General features: G+C 33.8%; 2 protein-coding genes across 8 annotated transcripts in view; one reads left to right on the forward strand and one right to left on the reverse strand.

The window, feature by feature from the left end:
* Positions 1–2,525: 2,525 nt before the first annotated feature.
* Positions 2,526–4,668, forward strand: LOC135835708 (uncharacterized). 2 transcript variants are annotated; one of them, XM_065350103.1, is made up of 6 exons: positions 2,526–2,744; positions 2,820–2,947; positions 3,531–3,758; positions 4,012–4,147; positions 4,233–4,365; positions 4,449–4,668. In XM_065350103.1, the coding sequence occupies exons 1-6, from the start codon at positions 2,724–2,726 to the stop codon at positions 4,532–4,534; spliced, it is 732 nt and encodes a 243-aa protein (XP_065206175.1). In that variant the 5' UTR covers positions 2,526–2,723; the 3' UTR covers positions 4,535–4,668. The 2 variants fall into 2 exon arrangements, with proteins under 2 accessions (XP_065206175.1, XP_065206176.1); XM_065350104.1 differs by having other exon boundaries at positions 2,529–2,744; positions 4,263–4,365.
* OtopLa (Otopetrin-like a) overlaps positions 4,567–19,741 on the reverse strand; it is an 80,161-nt gene continuing 64,986 nt past the window's right edge. For 5 of the 6 annotated variants that reach the window (XM_065350099.1, XM_065350097.1, XM_065350098.1 and 2 more), the window contains 12 exons: positions 15,129–15,243; positions 14,302–14,523; positions 13,618–13,740; positions 9,766–9,931; positions 8,778–8,938; positions 8,501–8,687; positions 8,044–8,394; positions 7,706–7,940; positions 7,342–7,626; positions 7,063–7,243; positions 6,454–6,627; positions 4,567–6,189 (listed from right to left, as the gene is read on the reverse strand). In XM_065350099.1, the coding sequence (XP_065206171.1) occupies positions 6,055–6,189; positions 6,454–6,627; positions 7,063–7,243; positions 7,342–7,626; positions 7,706–7,940; positions 8,044–8,394; positions 8,501–8,687; positions 8,778–8,938; positions 9,766–9,931; positions 13,618–13,740; positions 14,302–14,523; positions 15,129–15,243 (2,335 nt within the window). In that variant the 3' untranslated portion in view covers positions 4,567–6,054. The remainder of the gene's footprint in view (positions 6,190–6,453; positions 6,628–7,062; positions 7,244–7,341; positions 7,627–7,705; positions 7,941–8,043; positions 8,395–8,500; positions 8,688–8,777; positions 8,939–9,765; positions 9,932–13,617; positions 13,741–14,301; positions 14,524–15,128; positions 15,244–19,741) is intronic. The other variant, XM_065350102.1, reaches the window with a different exon arrangement.

Consider the following 19,741-nt stretch of genomic DNA (forward strand, 5'->3'; position numbering starts at 1 on the left):
TTTTCATATGGATATGTTTTTAATTTGAACAAAATGAAAACCATTTGACTTGTCTACATTTATTCGAGTAAACATTCTTCAATTTTCAAGTGGAATTGGCGAGGATAGAAAAATCTAAATTCTTAAAGAAAAAAGGAATAGCAAATCGTAAATGATTAATTTTAAGTTTTATTCAAATATAATGACCAAAAAAAACAAAAACAGAAATTTTTGGCAACTTTAGTAAAAGAAAAAAAAAGAATAGCAGGATAGAAAAACAATAACAGAACTGATTAAGCAGAGGGAGCAGGATAAGCAGGATTCTCAGACACCTTCCTTTAACAATACGGAGACGGACCATAAGAGAAGGATTAGGGTACTTCATTTCAACTCCTCAACTGAAAAATAGACACTCTGGTGCCTCCAGAGTGTTTTTAATTTTTTCCAAGAATTTACGTAACATCGGTCTAAACAGGAAAAAAATGTCTTGAGTTTTAGTCGATTAAATAAATCCAGCAGGTAGGTAACATCATTCTAAACGAATGAATAGCTCGTGGCTTTCTGAAATATAACCTCTGCTCATTGCATAAAAATTTGACTTTGAACTGGTACATCAGGAATTTTATAGAAACCGCTTTAAAATACTCATTGAAATATTTTAGGTGCTCAGATCCTATCCTTCTTTGCTTTTTACCAAAGCAATAATTGAAACTCTTGGAGAAAATTGAAAACTCGCTGAAGGTTCCAAAATACCCCAGAAGTGGTTGTTTCTAAGCAAGAGGTTTGAAATGAAATGAAATGAATTATTCAACCTAAAAAAAATTTAAAAAAAAAATAAATACCACATTTTGTTTTATCTAATGACAGTTTTTAAACATTTTTAAAATTTTCAAAAATTCGTTGAAAAATCAGAATTTATTTTTGAGTTAACCTCAAATAATTTTCAATTTTGTTTCAATTTTTTTTTGTATTCTTCTGTCATCAATTTTTATTCATGTACGTGTACTTTAAGAAATAGCCTAATTTCTACTTTTTTTCCTTCAAATTTTTTAATATTTTGCACATACTTATGGTATATCCATTTCCCATTCTTTGTTCAATAAAAGAATTCGGACGACAATAAATAATTGAAGCATACGTTTCCAAAACGCACCAAGTCCAAAAAAATATTGATAAGAAATTCATGGTACTTAGTACAATTTGGAAACGTAGAAATGGCCCAAATTGGCTGATTTTTTGATATGTTGTAACCAACACCCTTGGGCACAACATATAAAAAAATCAGCCATTTTGGGCCGCAACATTATGCTAGATGACTTTGCAACCTCAGAATCTTTGAAAATGGACTTGGTGCGTTTTGGAAACGTATGCTTCAATCAGGTATAGGTACCGAAAAAATAATTTTTCGACTTTTAAAATTTTTACCATTTACTTACATCCAACTCAATGAAAACAAACATTTATATAAGTATAAACACTCGATTCTGGGAAACAAACTTAGTGCGGTTTCAACAACCTTAAAATGATGGAAAATTGTGCCAAAACATTAAGTCCAAAATGAACAATAAAATGGTGCAATATTATCAAATGGTACATAAAAACCGAAATTTCTATGTACTTTCCTATTTAAAATACCAGGAAAAGCCTCGCATCCTTCCAATTATTTCATGCGCAGATCATCGTCTTAAAAAATATAAAACCCTTTTCATATTCAACGTTTACGAAAATTTACCTACTCTGTTGGTAGTTCTCCAAGTGTTATGGGGCTTTTCAAACAATTTGCAATTTTCATAATTATTATCGCTTCATTTGTAATTTTCAAATGGTGTTTGAACAATATTGTTGACTGGGAACAGCTCAGATCCACTGTAAGTATTACTATAGCTTATTTGGATATAATTGAAAAATTATGTAGGTGCACGTCATTGTTGCTAACTACAAGGGTATTTCATTTTGAAATTATGGAAAAAACTATTTTTAAAAACGTGTTTCAATGCCCGAAAACGGACATTTTGACATGAGCATACTCTTGCAATGGTGAATACATAGGTATAACGTAAATAGAATGACAGATCACAACACCACGTGCATTTGTTATTTTAAATCAGCTGTTCACTCAAAGTACGTACGTAGACGTACATCATCTACATACAATACTGCTTATATACAGCTTACGGTCTATGATCTTGTTGAAGTACAGCACAAACACATGAGTAAATCGGAGTAACCTACGATTACTTACAAGTTCAAACCAAACAATAACAAAACAAACAAGTGCACATAAACACGTGGGTTCTACACAACAATCCCATCGTTCGCCTGAAGGCTTGCAATTCGCAATTCACCAAATCGAATAAATTTACGCAAAATCAAACCCATCGATGACTAGATCTAAATGCAGATGCTTTATTGTATTCGTATAAAAATAATTTAGCAACCACTTCGGCCTGTTTACCGATAAGCTTCATCATACTGTGGGAGCTATTTCGAAAAATACGATTGCAAAAAAGTTTATCATCAAGTTTGGGGGTTTATATAAGGCGTTTCGAGCAAGATTTATCGCTCATAGAATTTATTTTTTCAACACTTGAAGCGTGAAAATTTAGTATAATTTCCACTACGTTAGTCGTAAACGGTTAATTTATTACGTGATCTTGGTAAACGAACACTTTTAACTTCCGTTTAGCACAAGATACCGGTGTTCGCGAATTTTCATCTAGAGAGTTGTATAATATTTCGAAAACATGAAGCTAATTAGTCGTAAAGTAATTGTGTACTTGCTAGTGTTTGTTTAGTATTTAATTCGAGTAATGGTACTAACCTTTTTGTAATTTGTGCAGAAATGTATTCTCGGACCGAAGAATACCATTTTCCATTATATTCGCAAACCGCTGGACTGCTCGGTTTGTACGAACAAAACCACTATTGATACCGTAACCAAAATAACACAAACTGAATTCGAAGAGAAGTACGTTAGAGATTCACTTTGATAGCATTAGATCACTTATTTATTAATTAAATTATTCAATTCACACGAATTAAAACCGTAAACCGCAAAAAATCGCTCGAACAGCGAACTGGGCACGTGTTAGAAATACAAAACACAACAACAACTACAATGAAAGGGGGAGGAGAGGAAATGATAAGAAGTTGATTAGAGATCGCGATCACTGATTGGTTGACAACTTTTACAAATTTTTTTTAGATTTTTATTTTTTTTTGAACATTTTTTATTTTTCATTTATATTTTTTTGAACTTTGAAGGGTTGGTAATTTTGCTAGGTAGGGTACCTAGGTACAGTTTCTTCTTATCTGATTCTTACTTTTGATAGAATAGGATTTAAAAATTAGAATTTAGACCCAAAAATTTAAAGTAGCCAAAGTAGGTCTGGGTAGATAACAAATTATGAAATTAACAATTATTGGGTTATTGCAATGCATAATATTCTTGAAATTTTTTCAAGTTTTGGCAAGTTATTTATGATTAAGATTAAGAAGTTAATTAGTTTGCAATCTCCAACTGAATGAACTACTCGAACTTTAATCCACAGGTATGCATACACTGGTCGTCCTTTGGTCGTTCGTGATGCTGCGAGATACTGGAAAGCTATGGAAGCTTTCGATTATGAATTTTTCAAACATCTGAACGACATTTCTCAAATGCATCTGTGCCAATTTATCAACTATAATGAAGAGTTCAAAAATTTAAACGAATTGTTTGCTATGGACGTTGCACGAATCCGTGAGAAAATGCTGTTGGAGCCATGGTATGTTGGATGGTGAGTATCCAAGAAGGATCAAAAAGAGGTAACTTTAGGTGTTTTCCGTAACATTAAGAAATGACAATGAAAAAAAAAGTAAGTAGGTACCTACAAAGACTAGCTTACATGCTTGTTTAAGAGTACTGTTAATTTTAAAACAATAATTGTAAAAAAAAAATCACACTTAAAACTGATTTCAAAATCACTATAGAAATAGGTAGCTGAAGGATCAATTTTTCCTACGGTTTTTTTTCCTTGTTTAATCTCGCAGGAGCGTATGTGATCCAATAGCAGTAGCAATCCTACGAGATTATTACGAAAAACCGAGCTTTTTACCGAAAACTTCGGAGAATTATATCGTCGACTGGATATTCATGGGTACTCCTGGGCATGGAGCCAAATTACACGTGAGAAAATTTAAACACCATTTTATAGCTTTAACCTTTCTAACACAGATTCCAAACTAACCCACTAACACAAATTATTTAACAGATTGACGATGTTCATTTACCCTCTTGGCAGGCTCAGATAAAAGGTAAAAAACGATGGATTATAAAAACACCGACCGAATGTTTGTACACTTGCGAGGATACATTTTCCGTTGATATGAAACCTGGTGATATCAGTAAGTGTTTTTCGAAAAAGAATCAATTACTCGATTCAATTTAATATTCCTTAATAATTGGAATAATTTCAAATATTTTTCAGTCGTCTTAGATTCTAACCGATGGTATCATTCGACCGAAGTAATCTCTAAACAAATCAGCATCACCGTAGGTGCCGAATACGATTAGAGGCATTCCTGCAGACAAATCACACAGCTACGTTTATAACCATAAATATATTATATTTTACTTAAATGTGTGGACAATTATCAAGCTATTGTAACTTTACACATCGCTTACTAAATACATAATTCCATCTCCGTCGTTGTATTTATACCTATACAATTACATCACAAACAAAAAATATTTATCGGCAATTACGCCTCCATCCTTCCAAAAGTAACGATCTCTTAAGACAAACAAAAAAAAACCTCTTAAAATCTATAGAAAAATAGAAAAAAAAATAATAAAATGCTTTAACGTAAATATATAAACACGTGTGAGAACCTTATTAGCAAAACATTAATGCTATAGGAAACAATACCAAGATTTTTTAAAATTTAATACATTAAACAAATCGTCGTTACAATTTAAAAAGGGGGCGAAATAATAGATAAAATATGGTAAAACAATAACCTATAATCTACGATTAAACAGGAATGGTAATACTTTGCGAAAATTCATTGAGCTCGGATGCGCAAAAAGCTTTTTATTTACATGACCAATGAACTATACTCGAATAGCACGCGATATGTCTTTGGCAATAAAAATTATACGCGGCGTCTCAAGCTCCCTCGAGCTCGAGGACTCTGGCAAATTTAAAATCAGTCGAAGCCGAAGTTTTTTTTTTGAAAGAAAATCGCATCAGCATTACTCCTTCTCATGAACACTACCGTTACAATTTTTTTTCTTTACTATACAACTTAATTATTTATGTACTTGATTTCCAAGGCTTAAAAATTAATTTTGATTTTTTTAATTTCATCTTTATCAGCGCGATCATCTTACATAATATACACGATACAAATACGTATAAATATAATCAGGTACAAAATAAACTATGTTTCTAATTTTGAAAAAAATTTCCAGTGCCTTGTTTTGTGGTCTTCCTCTCTCGGGCGATCAAATCGCTTTAGCAGCGTTAATAAGAAATGAGCAAAAAAAAAAAGTCCATAGATAGAAAAATAAAAACCGTATAAAACTGAAAAAAATTATAGCAAATTCAGCATATCTCTAGCGCGTAAAAATTGACCTTTCCTCGTTTATGTATTTTTAAATGCTGTGAGATCCTATGAAATGTTTAAATGAACACATACAAAATCTTTGACAAGTCTTCATATTAAAAATATGGTCCGTTTGTTACATATTTCCTTCGATGCTTTCGGATACCTATCTATACGGAGTTTTTCACTTATAAAATAATGACTAAAATAAAAAAAAAATAAAAAAAGAGAACAACAAAAACAATAATAAATGCAAATAATAAAAAGCGACGAATATAAAAAAAATCATTTCAAATGCAACACACGTAATCATTTCTATAACAATAATATATGTATAAATTTGTTGAGTAAAAATTCTTTAGAAAACAGTAAAGGATCTCTCGTCTAAAGCTTAAGAAATTTTTTAAACACGACTGTCTATAAACTTGTTTTTTTTCCTCCTTGGCAAGCGTATAGGTATAGCAACAGCTTTTTGGGTTTGGCGTTTTATTCGATACGAGGTTTGTATGAATTTTTCCATATTTCTGCTAAAGCGACCGCTGAATGGAAACGATGGAAGATACATAGTGGTAAAGTTAGGTGCTCCACTAATTTCCAAGCACGATGTCCATAGAAGTCCAGCTAAAAAAGAGAAAATCAGTTGTTAATATTCAAATATACCTACTTTCAGCTTATAATTATGTACATAGGTATTGAAAAAAATTATTGTTAAAAAATTACACTTTTCAAAATATTTAATTTAAAAAAAAAATGGATTTTTCCTTTTTTCAGTTTTTAGAAAAGAAAAATAATTTGAAAAAATTTCCATGATCAAAAAATGGTAAAATTATGCTTAAAAAATCACAAAAATATAAAAATTTGGCATCAGCAAAGAATACAGCTTACCTGAACTGGATTAACGAGGACTTTCTGAGATTCAAATGTAAATAAGACCCACATAGTGATGTTACAGATTAATAAAAACGTGACAATTTGACGTCCTGGTTTATTACGATCGTGTTCTGGAAGGTACACGTGTCGTTTGGACATGTCTCCGATGAATAATAACTGCAGTACGACCTGTCGACAAAAGTAAGTAATAGAGTTTAAAACCAATCAAGGAATAAAACAAATTTTCAAATTTTGATTTGACCTCGGTAAAAAATCGTCAACTTTTTCGAGTCGAAATTAAAAAAAAAAAAAAAAAAAAAAAAAAATAGTTCCTAGTGAAAATGAATGGATTTATTTTTTCTCAAATTTCTTGAGAGTTGAAAAAAATTGAAACTTTAGATTAAATATAATTTGTGAAAAGAAATGTTCGAACTTGAAAATGTTTTTTTTTTATCCTTCTATTTCATTTCACAATCAAAGGTACCTAATTTTCAATTTATCTAGGTCCTGCTAATGAGAACTGACCCTTTTTAATAATCGCTCACGTCAATCAGATTTGTCAATTCTTTCCTCCCTCCTCTCCCCTTCATAATTTACCAATACTAACAATAAAAAAAAACGCACTTGGAATATGGTGATGGATCCGGTAATTAAGACTAGAAGATTTCTCTCTTTAATAAAAGCATATCGTGCCCCTGCGATGATACTGAAAGTGGCATAGACGAACAATCCGAACGCCGAAATACGTAACAAAATATCATTCAAATCTGTCGAATCAGCTGCGTAAAATCTTAGATTTTTTGCTCTGCAAGTAAAAAATAAAATAAAAAAAATCAATCAATACCGATGTACAGATTTTTTAAAACGATCTCTGCACCATAATCCTTTAATCTATCTTTTTACCTGCAGAACCCGATGATGATGGCGAGTAAACTGAGAGCCATTACAGCACTGTGAGAGGCATCGGCTAAATAAATTGCGAATTTGCTGAACTGTTCGTGTTGTATAAGAACGAAGTAGAGTAACAAGCAAATTAACGATCCGACCAGCATGAGCAGTCCGAAAAATAAGCCTTTGCTAGCACCGATGCAGTCAACTCGGCTACCGCTTTGAGCTTGAGCTATAGCTACTGCTCTTTGAGACAACATGATTTCTAATTTATGTTCAATGTTTTCTTCAGATACGTATCTGCAAGAGAGTATCACGATAAAGGGCCATTTTCATATATTTGAAGAATTTATAAATTCTCTTGAAGCACGAAAATTACCTGGGGTAACGTCCGATGTGACGCCACATTATGTAAATAACCGCAGCACCGATTAAACTGTATTCGATAATGAAAGGATACAAAAATGGTGCCGAGTCTTCGACGATTGTACCCATTATGTTGATCCTACCGCAAGAATCGTTGGCGTAAGTAGGCACGGTAGCATTCTGCTTCAATCCAACTAGAGCTTCGGCAAATGCATGGAGCAATTGGGGCGCGGAATCTGTGGCGTTGGCTGGAAACCACAAAAAAAATAATTCATAATTCATAATCATAACTTCATAAGAAATAGGTATGCCTCAAAAATCGACGAATTTCCATTCAACTGGGATACTTACCAGCGGTAGTCTGGCTTGGAAAAGTAGAAACGCTATTTAAAATAGTATTAGTAACTATGGCTTGGGCAGTGGTAGAGGAAGCTGTACTGGTACTGGTGACAATCTGAGGCAACGTTGACAGGATTCTAGCGGTTGTCGATGGAGTCACAGTGGACGCAGTGGTAGTGGTGACTAGACGAGTAGTGGTGCTGTTTAGTGTATCACTCAGAAGGGCATAGGGTACCTGAGCTACACTGCTTCCTACTTCTTCGAAATATGTTTTTGCTCCTACTTCGAAATCTTTTTCGAGATTGTACGATTTAAAACCTCCTCTCGGTGTGGTGGCGCCTTTTAGAACGCTTTTGCTTCGTTCTACAAGTAGGTATTGAAAAATTAAGTACATGCAGATACAGATAGGAACTTGAGCAAAATAAGCGAATCCGGCCGAATTGAGGCGAAGATTCGAGCTAAAACTTACCCATGAGGTCGTAATCGGTTGATAAAGTGCTAACGATGCCTTTGGTGAAATTGAAGTACGATATTGGTTTCCTGTCGATCTCGTTTAGGCTTTCAAATACCAAGGTCTTAATCCATACGCAGATATTGGTCGCCATAACGTGCATTAAACCGAACCGAGCGATGAATTTGAATCGGTGGATTTTTAACTGGTTAAAATATAAATATTTGGAATAAATTCAATCCTGCCATTACATGGATACTTGTAAAACGATTTTTTTTTTCATTTTTAAACTTACTCGGGCATTCATGAATATGAAATACATCTGCATAAAGGTGAACACCATTTGTAAAACTGGATTCAAAGCACGCAGCAATTCGTAACATGGAGAATTGAAAGGTATTTCAAAGATTTTTCCGAACTGCAATCCGATGTAAATCATGGTGCCCAATCCAAAACCTGAAAAACCATAATATTCCATGAGCTTTCTTAATAACTCCTTTTTTTTCTTATAAGGGAATTCTCAAAATTACCAAAAAATTCTTAAAACCAAATGTTTAAGTCCCTATGTAAACTATATGGCTCGTTTAAGTAAAAAAAAGTTGAACTTTTCTGACAGTGGAAGCTTCAAAATGGTCAATAAAATGAGAAAATTGGGTTTAATTGTTCAATTTTGTTTAGAAATTTTTTTGTACTTTTATTTTGAAAAAAAAATAAAACAATAAATTTTGTTTTTATCTGTTTGTTATTTTATTTTTTCGTTTGAAGGAGGAGGGGATTTTCACCCATTCATGCAAGGTGTTTGGATAATGAATGACTAAACTAAAAATCTTACCAAGTGGGTATCCCCCCTTTTCCTTTCCCTCTATAACTCTTCCAGGAAAACTTAAGCTGAATATGTTGCCTATGTAAAGGATAGGAAGGGGCTAAAAATAGATATACGTAGGTAAATTTGAGTTTCGAGGTTCTCCAAAATGCTTTCCTTATAATAAAGCTTTGATTTTCGAAGAATTTTTGAAAATTTAAAATTGACTATTTTCGGCAATTCATTAAAAAATTTTTTTTTTTAAAATGATGAAAATTTATCCTGCAACTTCCCTGAGCCGAATTTCACCCTCTTCGCCCTTTTTCGGTAATTTTGAAGTCTCTAGCGAGAACATCCGATTTCAGAGTTTATTTCTAGACCTTAATCACCACACCTTGCACATAGGAAGGTAATTACATTTCAGTTCAACTCCAAAAAGACGAAGACAGGAGATTCCCATATTAACTTCAATTTAACTTACCAATAGCTCCAACTCGAAGGAAGAAGCTACCATAATGATGAAGATTTTGAGAAGTTTTACGTTTTCTGAACTCTCCATCCGAGCTGGAAGCTTCAATATCGATAGAATCAGGACTAGGTTCGGTTAACTTTTCTTCAGATTGATTCGTTCCTTTGCCTTTTTTAACCTGGAAATACATAAAACATAAAATCGGTTAGATAATACGAATCTACGTGATTGGCAATCTTATCGAACATCGATCGTTATTAATTTATTTGACCCTTGCATCGAGTAATTTCCAACATGAAAAACACCGCTCGAACAAGTCGATAGGTACCTGGTACCTATGTACCTTTTCATCAGAAAATTCCACTCGAATAGGAAAATTTAATTAAAGCTTTGGTCGTTCGATTACAAAACCACATAACAACTGGGTCGAAATTAATACCTAGCCTTTTACAATTTCCTGCTCTCCTCTTTGTCATCTCATCTCTCAAGTACAGCATAATATCGTATTCGAGAGATGAGAATAGACACATGTAATACAAAATGCCGAATATCAGTGACCAATACGTTAAGGATCGTTAATAAATAATAGGTCTGTACAAAGTTTATACATGCATGATAAAATACAAATTCCTATATAAATGCTGAGCAGAACGCGGAGGGAAAGGTCATTGATTCAGGATGTTACTGTAGTACACGTTTTACTACGTAATTAAATTTTGTACAAGAGCGATAAATGTGTTAAATACGATGCGAAATTTACTCCTTGTTACGAAACAGAAGTAGGTAGGTAGGTATCACAATAAAAATAATTTTCATTCAGGTTCAAGTGACTTGATGCAAAGTGTGATTTTGTATCCATACAAAAATATCACGAAAAAAAAAAAAAGTTATTTCAACCTACCTACTCGTAAATACTTATACACCTAAATTAAAAAACAAGAACGTGCCATGTCTAATAACTAAGAAAAAAAGCGTCCAAAGCCAAGCGTTATCCAGCAAAAACAATGCGAGTGTTAGTTTAAAAATACACATAAATTATCTAATCCGCAAGATTTTCGAACACATAATTCGAGCATCTCAGCAAGTTACAGTATACAACGTCGCGTCGTTCGTATGTTTATTGGCAACAGATTGTAAACTCATTAAGGTCCTCGTAGTGTCTGGTGAAAGCAATTTTTTTTCATTTGAGACGCTCCAGATACTCTGCCTTGGACCAAATTTGCCACTATTTAATTGACAGATTATACGATAAGATGGCCGGTAGGCAGTATTGTGTCGAAGATATTAAGTTTGTTTATACAATTTGACTAGAATGTAGGTTAGTTATTTAATAAAACAACCCAGAAATATCGTCTATAGATCAAGACACGTGTGTAATTCTTGTAGTAACAGTTTACCATACGTTCAAATGTAAATAATTCATCGTGTATATTTTAAATCAAGTAAGTTTACGTTGAAATATCATATTAATTTTTGGCTGAAGATGCTTTACTGTAGGTAATTATCTCACTGTCAGCTTTTATCTACTGTGCAGTGATCAAAGGTGATCAACTGTGATGACTCATTTTACAATATTATGGATGATGATTTCATTAAGATTCAATTCTTTATCATGATTTCATCTTTGATTTCTGTGTCAATAATTCACTATAGAATATTCGCATTCAGAAATATTTTTTGAAAATGAGTCTTTTCAATTTTTTTCTTCTTAAAATTCAAAACCAAAAAAAATCAGTTTTTAAAGCTACCTTTGAAGAATAAGTACAGTAGGTACCAACCTACTTAACGAGGTCAAGATCTTTTAGACTTGAATGAGACTATGAGTTTTGAAAAAAGCATGGTTTGAAAGCACAACGACCTACTTTCAGTTGATCAAATTAATTGTTCAATTTTTAGGCAATTTTTCAAAAACCAAAACTCACGATTTTCGTGAAAAAATGCATTTGCTCAGTAAAAATTGTGGAAATTAGTCTTGAAACTAATATCAACTCTCTCGAACACCAATTTTCACCATTTCTGGCCATTCTAAAGTTTCCAGCATGATATCTAATTTCTGCAGAATTTTTTAATTTCTCCAAAGAGTCCATGAAATTAATTTAGGCGGCTAAGAATCGAGTTGTGACTCATTCTCGACCTGTGTAACAAGTTAATTCACATTTGAGCAGATTTTCAGGTGGATGTGTTATTTTGGCCAGCACTTTTATACATTAAGAAAAAAAAGATTTCAAAATCAACAATTTCAGTTCGAAGGAAGATTTCAAAACCAAGCCAGCAGATCTAAATTCTACAATTTTGAACTGTTTTGGAATCTTCAGCGCGATTTTCAATTTCTACAAAATTTTAAGATTCCTCCAGAAGACGCAAAACTTGTTTTAGGGGGTTAAAAATCAAGTTTTGGTGTATTCTCGACGTTCCTTTATAGCTAAAACATCAAACATGTGATGAAATTTTTATCGCCAAATAACCTCTAATCCCTTCAAAAAGGATAAAATTGCAATTTCTGTTGAAAATTTTTAATTTTGACAGTTTTTAACCGATTTTTTTCAATTTGCAAGGAAGTAAAATACCACCAAAGGTTAATAGAAAGTTTCTGAAATTTTTTCTCGCAGTGTAGATAGGTAGGTACCTAATATAAAAGACACCCAACCACATCATAAATCTGAATTTGGAGCAAATTTGTCATTTTTTTCTACGTTTGATACTAATTTTTTTTTGGGGGGGGGGGATTGATTCTCTCATTTTAGGAAACCCTGAACCGCCTTCCGGGTCATCCACCAGACCAAAATTCAAGCATTGACCAATATCAATTCGAAATGCATCATATATGTCAATTTCAGAGAAATTGAAAATTTTTAATTTTTTTCTCCTGTGATGGGGGTACTTTTCCAAAGTTGAAAAAACTTGACTTTGACAAAAATGAGTAAAAAAATCAGATGAGTTTTTCGATGACATTTTGGTCTACTGTAAAATTTGATTTTTCAACACTGTTTTATTTTTAAAACAATGAACCTCTCAATTTATTCTTGAGGGAAAGTGCACCACACCCCATAAACTCGTTCAAATTAAACATACTTATTTGATTTCCTATTTTCTTTCAAAGTTGAGTGACTGATAGCAGTGGAATCAGATTAGAAAATTATGGGGAAAATTTTGGACTTGTAACAAGATTAGACCCCATACCTTTTCAGAATTATTCTACCGATCGGAACCGACATTCAAAACCAACAAATTTGATGAGAATTGATCGTTGGGTTCATTACATTTATTCTGGAGTAGATAGGAAAAATATTGAATTTTCCTCGGTTGAGAAAAGAGTTCGATACAGATTACAGGGGCTCAGATAGAAGCTCTTCAACCTACATACTATATCCAGCTTTTTATTTGACTTCTTAAAATGTATGTAGGTACCACGAAGTAACGTCGACACGACGAAACATTGTTACATGCATCTTGGTAATCATTAAGTAAGAGTCACATGCTGGCTCGTAGTACTGTAATTTCATCTAATGATGATGAAAGCACCCTTCAAAAAACTCATCGGTTCACAGTGTACGATATACTGGTGCTTGGCGTAAAAGTACGAGTATATAACATTAACAACAACTGACGACACCATGCTACCTACAAATCACACGAGACATACTGACATACAGATATTCCGGTTGACAATCAGTCATTAGATTATCATAGACCAGATGAAGCCACAGTGAAACATAACATATCACATGTAAAATGACACATAACATACGAAGAGGTTAAAACAAGACAGAATAAGTAGGTATCTATCCATGCGTAATCGTTACACTGGCAGACAGATTATGTAGTATAGGTGGCCTTACACAGAAAACAGGTCGAAAAACTCACCACCAAACTTTGATCGTTTGGATTTTCTTCGACGTCTATGCTATCGATACTACGTTCAATAGCTCTTTCAGTTTCTGGTTTCGTCTTATTTCTGTCCTTGATTTTATGCGGATATACTTCCCTCTATTTGAAAAAAATATATTAAATCTACAGTTAAAAGGCGTGTGTGCTTACTCGTACGTATTTTTCACGGTAAAAGGAACAGGAGGGGGGAGGGGCTGAAGCAAGATGCACTTCAGTTCTAGTAACCCATCAGATATCTATAATAACTTCTCCGTCACCAAGATTTAAAATTTTTTTGTAAAGAGTACCTTTTCACCAATCCCCCTAATAATGCTTCCCTAAATACCTGACGATATAAAAGCTTAGCTACAAAAGCACTACATTGGCTAAAGCTTTCGTGAACACCACGTGAACGAGAACAAAAAAAATAGAAAAAATAGAAAGAAAAACCAGTATACGAAAAAAAAAATAACAACAGAATATAAAGCCAAACACCACCTCAGCGTGCACCTTGCTAAAGCCTAGGTATTTCAGCAACGTTGTCTGATTCGTGAAAACGTTGCTAATAGTGTAGCGATAAAAACTCAAAAATCAAACAAATACCGAAATAAAAATATGATAAAAGGAGAAAACTAAAGCAACGCCTTAGAAAAATCCAAACCTGTGAAAATAATCTTGTACCTGTAACAAAGTCGGTCTACTTCGAGCACCTTGGGATTGAGTGGCGCCTTCCGATGATGCATCTTTGCCTTTTTTATCCTTTTTCTTATCCTTTTTCGGTGGTTTCTTGACCGCTTTCTCGTCCGATTTGCCTCCACCGCAGCACGAGCTGTCTTGCAATAAGAAGCAGAAAAGGTATAACAGGAATACTATGCTGACTCCGAATAAATATGTAAAGAAGCCCTGTAAAAAATGAAATCATTAGGAGAGAGATGGCAAAATGGTGAAAAATGACAAGAGGTCGAGGAGTATTCTCCGAGTGGCGATAAATTAACGATAATTCAACGTGGTAATCGAATCTCGAGGGATATGGAAATTTATCGGAGGGATTCTGTGTACACATTTGTCTAGTGCAGAAAAGAATAACAAGGGGGAGGAGACGATAGCGATGAAATAATTTCAAAGCCGAGTACTGTGCAGTTTTTGGGCTAGATCATGTACAGATTGCGTTCAAAGTTTTAATTTGTTTTTGATGGCTTCCAGCGAGTCTCCGGAGGCGTGATAATTAAGAAATACGAGACCGAATCGACGTAAGTACAACGTATTTCCTATTTTTATCACGAACGTGCGCGTATACGTCAAAACATTAAAGATACCAGCATTCTCGGACTGGCTTTAAATTAACCATGAAACTGGGCCCCTACCCTCTATTAACGTCGAAGTTGAAAGCACAAGCCTTATGTACAAGATGCAGGACCCAGTTTCAAACTGTCTGCCTTTTCAAAACGTATCAGGTGACCAGGCTACGAGGACAGATCCCTGTTAAGAGTTAATTTATCGGTACTTACTTCGTAATATCGAGTTGGTAAACTTTTAGTGACTTCTTTCGACACGACGAACGCGATGCACGCTACAACCACCAATTTTCCGTACAGCAAACTCAACACGACGAACATGGACGTCCTGTAATATAAAACAATAAATATTTCAACACGTGTCCACCCTTCCTTCGAAGGAACATATCAATAAATTAAAATAAAACTCGCATTTGGTACAAAAATTACCTACATAGAATAATATACTCTACATATGTCTATTTCCGGATATAAAGACGACTCGCGATGCGATACGACACGCCTGTTTCACTCTCAATTTTTGTGTGTTTATATTATAAAAATCGTATATAAGCTTACTAACTAAAATATTGAAAACTATAAGTAGGTACCAACAATGAATGTACTTGAAAAAGGCCATTAGACTTATGCACGTAACTGCCAATGAGGCTATTTTTTGCCAGACATGCATTTTTTTTTTTTTGGCTGTACTGCGAACGTTGACATCGTAAAATTTGACGTCATCGTCACTCGAGAGAGTTCAATCTCTCCTATAGTCCTAGATGCTTTTGATTTTTTGAAACTGGCTATAAAGTATTGGCTGGCACATTATAGCATAGCACCCGGCGCCCAGTTCAAGTATTTAATGTTTATAGCTTTACACGATATTACCATGTCAGGTGCAGTTAGATCAATCGAGATTAGAATTTGAAATTTTTTTGGCATCAGTAAAGACATCATATTTTATACAAATTGACTTAGGAATTACTTAGGTGCGTGAAGATGTAGCGAAAATTTACTCTAATAGGGTACTCTATTTTAGTAAGACACGCATCGATCAACGCCACTTGATAGGTATGTGAGAGGTGTCACCGGATAAGTTGTTTAAGACGAAGGTTATGTCATCTTTGCGACGAAAAAATTGGAAATTCGCGTGGTAAATAAATTTTATGTTAGCCTTGTTTAAAAGTGAAACGCCGAGACACGGGTCTACATGAATTTTCTACGATATAAATGAGACAAGCTGCCAAATTTAACACATGGCGAACATTTTGAGAAATTTATAAACGTTGAGATTTTCCTGTTCGTTGAAACTGACACCGATGAAAATAATTAAACAACAATTTGTACGATGAAATTATCAAATTAAGAGAAGAGATTAAATTACGATGTTGCCAAAGTTAAAATTTACTCGTAAGCTACGAGTTGAAATTTTGTACTCGTGAAATTTGAGTCACAAATTGCACAAAGTAACTGGTAGGTATACCCACTGTAAATGTGTAGCAGCCTTTTTTCGAAAATTTAATAGGAAAAGATCAAGCAAAAAATAGATTTTTTTTCAAAAAATTTGGGGTAATGAGTTTCATAATGGTCTAATTCTAACGAAAAATCAGAAATTACAGTTTAAATAATTGAAGGGTTCCTTTCAGGGCTGTTAGACACGAAACGTAAACGTGTCGTTTCGTTTCGGTTGAGCTCTTTAAACCAAACTGTTTCGTTATACCGTTTCGTTTTGTTCCATAAAAATTGTATCATTTCGTTTCGTGCCGTTTCGTGTCGTTTCGTTTCGTTTCGTTTCCGCCAAAAAAGTGAGAAAAGCGGACATTTTTATCAATAAATGAAGAAGAGAACCCCTCTAAAGGCTCTAAATGGATGAAATTTGAGTGAATTTGACAAAATTTGGTCGAAATTTACAAAAAAAACTTGCAACGAAAAGCCGAAAATTGAAGAAACAGAAATGATTCGTTTCGTTATAACGTTTCGTTTTGTGTAATTTTTTCGATTCGTTTCGTTTCGTGTCTCGTTTCGTGTCCAGAGGGAAAATTTTCCGTTTCGTGTCGTGTCTTTCGTTTCGTTTCGTTTCGTATTAACAGCCCTGGTTCCTTTCCAAGTCGGCCTAAGTCCATTTTTATCATTTTTGAGTTAGCAGCGCCATCTGCTGGTACAGGTCGGTTAACACCTTTATCACCTTGTCCCAACACCTGGCGTTACTTTTTTCGCTCAGGAGCGCTGTTTTGCCGGCTCGAAAAAACAGCTGATTATTCCAAAGTGGCCTAAATCATACATTTTTTAAGAATTTGTATACAAGTGCGGTTGTGCCGGTTTTTCTTCAAGTTTTTCAACGATTTTCGAGAGACGAAATTTGAAGGTGCTTCGAATGAAATTGTTTCAAAAATGTATTAAATTAATGATTCGTGATTTTTTTTTTTTAAAAAACGCGTTTTTCAGCTCTTTTTCAAAATTTTTAACATCAGATAATTCCAAATGGGCCTAAGTCCACTTTTTCTGACTGTTTGACGCGCTCTGGAGCTGAAAATACGCAAAATTAAAAAAATACCAATACGGTACTTTAAAGCAGAAAGATCAAGCTTCACAACCATATAATCACATCATTTATTATTGAAGCGGAAGGGCGAGAAAAACACTTATTTGTGTTTTTCTCGAAACGAAAAAAATGGACTTAGGCCGACTTGGAAAGGAACCCTTCAATTATGGTATTTTTGATTTACAGCTGTGTTTATAATCCAAATGGCAAATTTTTGTAAAATCGAAATCAAAAATTTTCGACGATTACTCAATGTTTTTAAAAAATACATTTTTTAGTAAAAATGATGAAAATTAGTCCTGAAACTGAAGAACCAAATTCAGCTGTTTTGGGAAATTCTGGAGCATCCAATGTAATTTTCGATTTCTTCAGCAGGCGTGAAAATGATTTTGGGCAGCTAAAAATGGCGTTGTGGGTTATTTTGGACCTAGCTATAGGTATTGATGAAGAAGTGCTGGTCAGTGCCATCTGGAGAAATTCGAAAATTCTGGAAAAATATGAAATCGCTCAGGAGGGTTTAGGGTAAATTAGCCCAATATGGACCAGGGACCACTGCTTAATATGGACCACCGGCGATTTCGTTGGCTATGAGCACTACCTAGCGGGAACAAGCTTTATCTAGTGTATTTTTCATAGAAAAACACAATGAGACCAAAATCAACGCCCTAAAGTCAAAATTCGCGAACTGAGAGGGAAAAAACAAAATTGATGGGGGGGGGGTCAAAATTTTTTTCACGTTTCACGAAAATCTGGATTCTTGAAAAATTTTCCGGGGAAACGTTACGATGTGATTTATTTTTAATACAGAAAAGTGCTACATTTTTTTGAATCAATAGAAACATTCTAGTAATTATTCAAAGTACTTATAGTTATGATTTTTCAAAGTTCAAAGTTATAGGGTAGCCTAATATGGACCGGCCACCTGTAGATTTGCTATGGATTTGACAATTTCAAGTTAAAGTAGTCCATACTTATTAGGGACCCGAAATTTACTTTTCAAATTTAGACTCTTTTCAGGAAAAAAATGATTTTGAGCCACTTGGAATTTTTTCTTATTGTTTTAATTAAACATACTTATTCTAACAGCATTTCAGCAATTGAACGTATTTTTACAACATTGTAGTCTGTTTTAAAATAAATTTTCAAAGTGGTCCATATTAAGAACCCAAAATTTAATTTTCGATTTTTGACACTTTTCAGAAAACAATTTTTTTGACCCACTTAAAATTTCTGAAAACTTTTACGTATTTGGTATATGATAGTAGACAGATGTAGGTACATTTTAAGCTATCAACGAAATTTTCAGTTCAATTACAGCGGTCACAGCATTCAAAAACAAAAATGTCGTCCATATTGGGCGCCCTTACCCTTACATTAAATGGCATAATCTGGATCTGAAGGGAGGGAGGCAGTTTTAAACAAATTCATGAGAACAGAAAATTTTCGATCTTTTGAATTTTTCTCCTCATATGTATAATCAATGCTCACCTATAATTTTCAAGAAAGCACAATCGAGGGGTCCGCCTAGAAATCAGCTCAAATATCAACGAACTCGTTGAACAGGTCCAGAAAAATCTACAATTCGATTTCTAGCTGCCCAATCGAAAATCATGGGAGGTTTCAAAATGGCAAACGTATTCGATTCAGGGAAATTGATAAGTATTAGTTTTAGGACTAATTTTAATCATTTCTACTCAATAAAATACCCAATACAGAGGTCAATTTTGGATTTTCAAAAATTCGCTAAAAAAATTGCAATATTAATTTGAGCCGTTTAAATTTTGGTTTTGAGGTTTTCAAACCATACTCTTTCCAAAAATTGTGCTCCCGTTCAAATTAATAACAAACACCTCGAGCGATGTTCTCTTGAATCTTATACTAATTTTCAACAAAAAAAATCCTGAGCCTGGCATAAAAACTCAAAATAGCAGGTTTCTATACTGCCAAAAATGAAAAAATCAGATTTTGAAGCTCTAAGTTTGGCTTTAAAGATATGAGTACATGCCCTTTTAATGAGCCAAAATCCAGCTCAATCTCAGAAAAAAAGTAGTAAAGTGTTGGTTGAAAAAAATCCCGAACAAAAGTTTTCATTTGGAGATAATTTCTTTTGGGTTTGATGCACTGAGTTGACAGCTGTTAAGGAAAGGAAGGGTGACGTTGGCTAGGATCAGATCCTAAAAGTATGTGGCAACATTTTGCATCTTTGATAACATGCATATTAATGAATGAAATATGTTTTTCAAGTTCGCTCGCAAATTGGTGGATGAGGTAGAAACTGCCCCCCCCCCAATTGAAATAACTC

The sequence above is a fragment of the Planococcus citri genome, chromosome 2, assembly GCF_950023065.1.
Source record: "Planococcus citri chromosome 2, ihPlaCitr1.1, whole genome shotgun sequence".
Lineage (NCBI taxonomy): Eukaryota > Metazoa > Arthropoda > Insecta > Hemiptera > Pseudococcidae > Planococcus > Planococcus citri.

What these genes read in the sequence shown, in the direction of transcription:
- LOC135835708 (XM_065350103.1), top strand. Translation starts at nt 2,724, where the DNA reads ATGAAGCTAATTAGTCGTAAA. An exon ending in CAAACTGAATTCGAAGAGAA is followed by an intron (nt 2,948 to 3,530) that starts GTACGTTAGAGA and finishes TTTAATCCACAG; the next exon opens with GTATGCATACACTGGTCGTC. An exon ending in GGCATGGAGCCAAATTACAC is followed by an intron (nt 4,148 to 4,232) that starts GTGAGAAAATTT and finishes ATTATTTAACAG; the next exon opens with ATTGACGATGTTCATTTACC.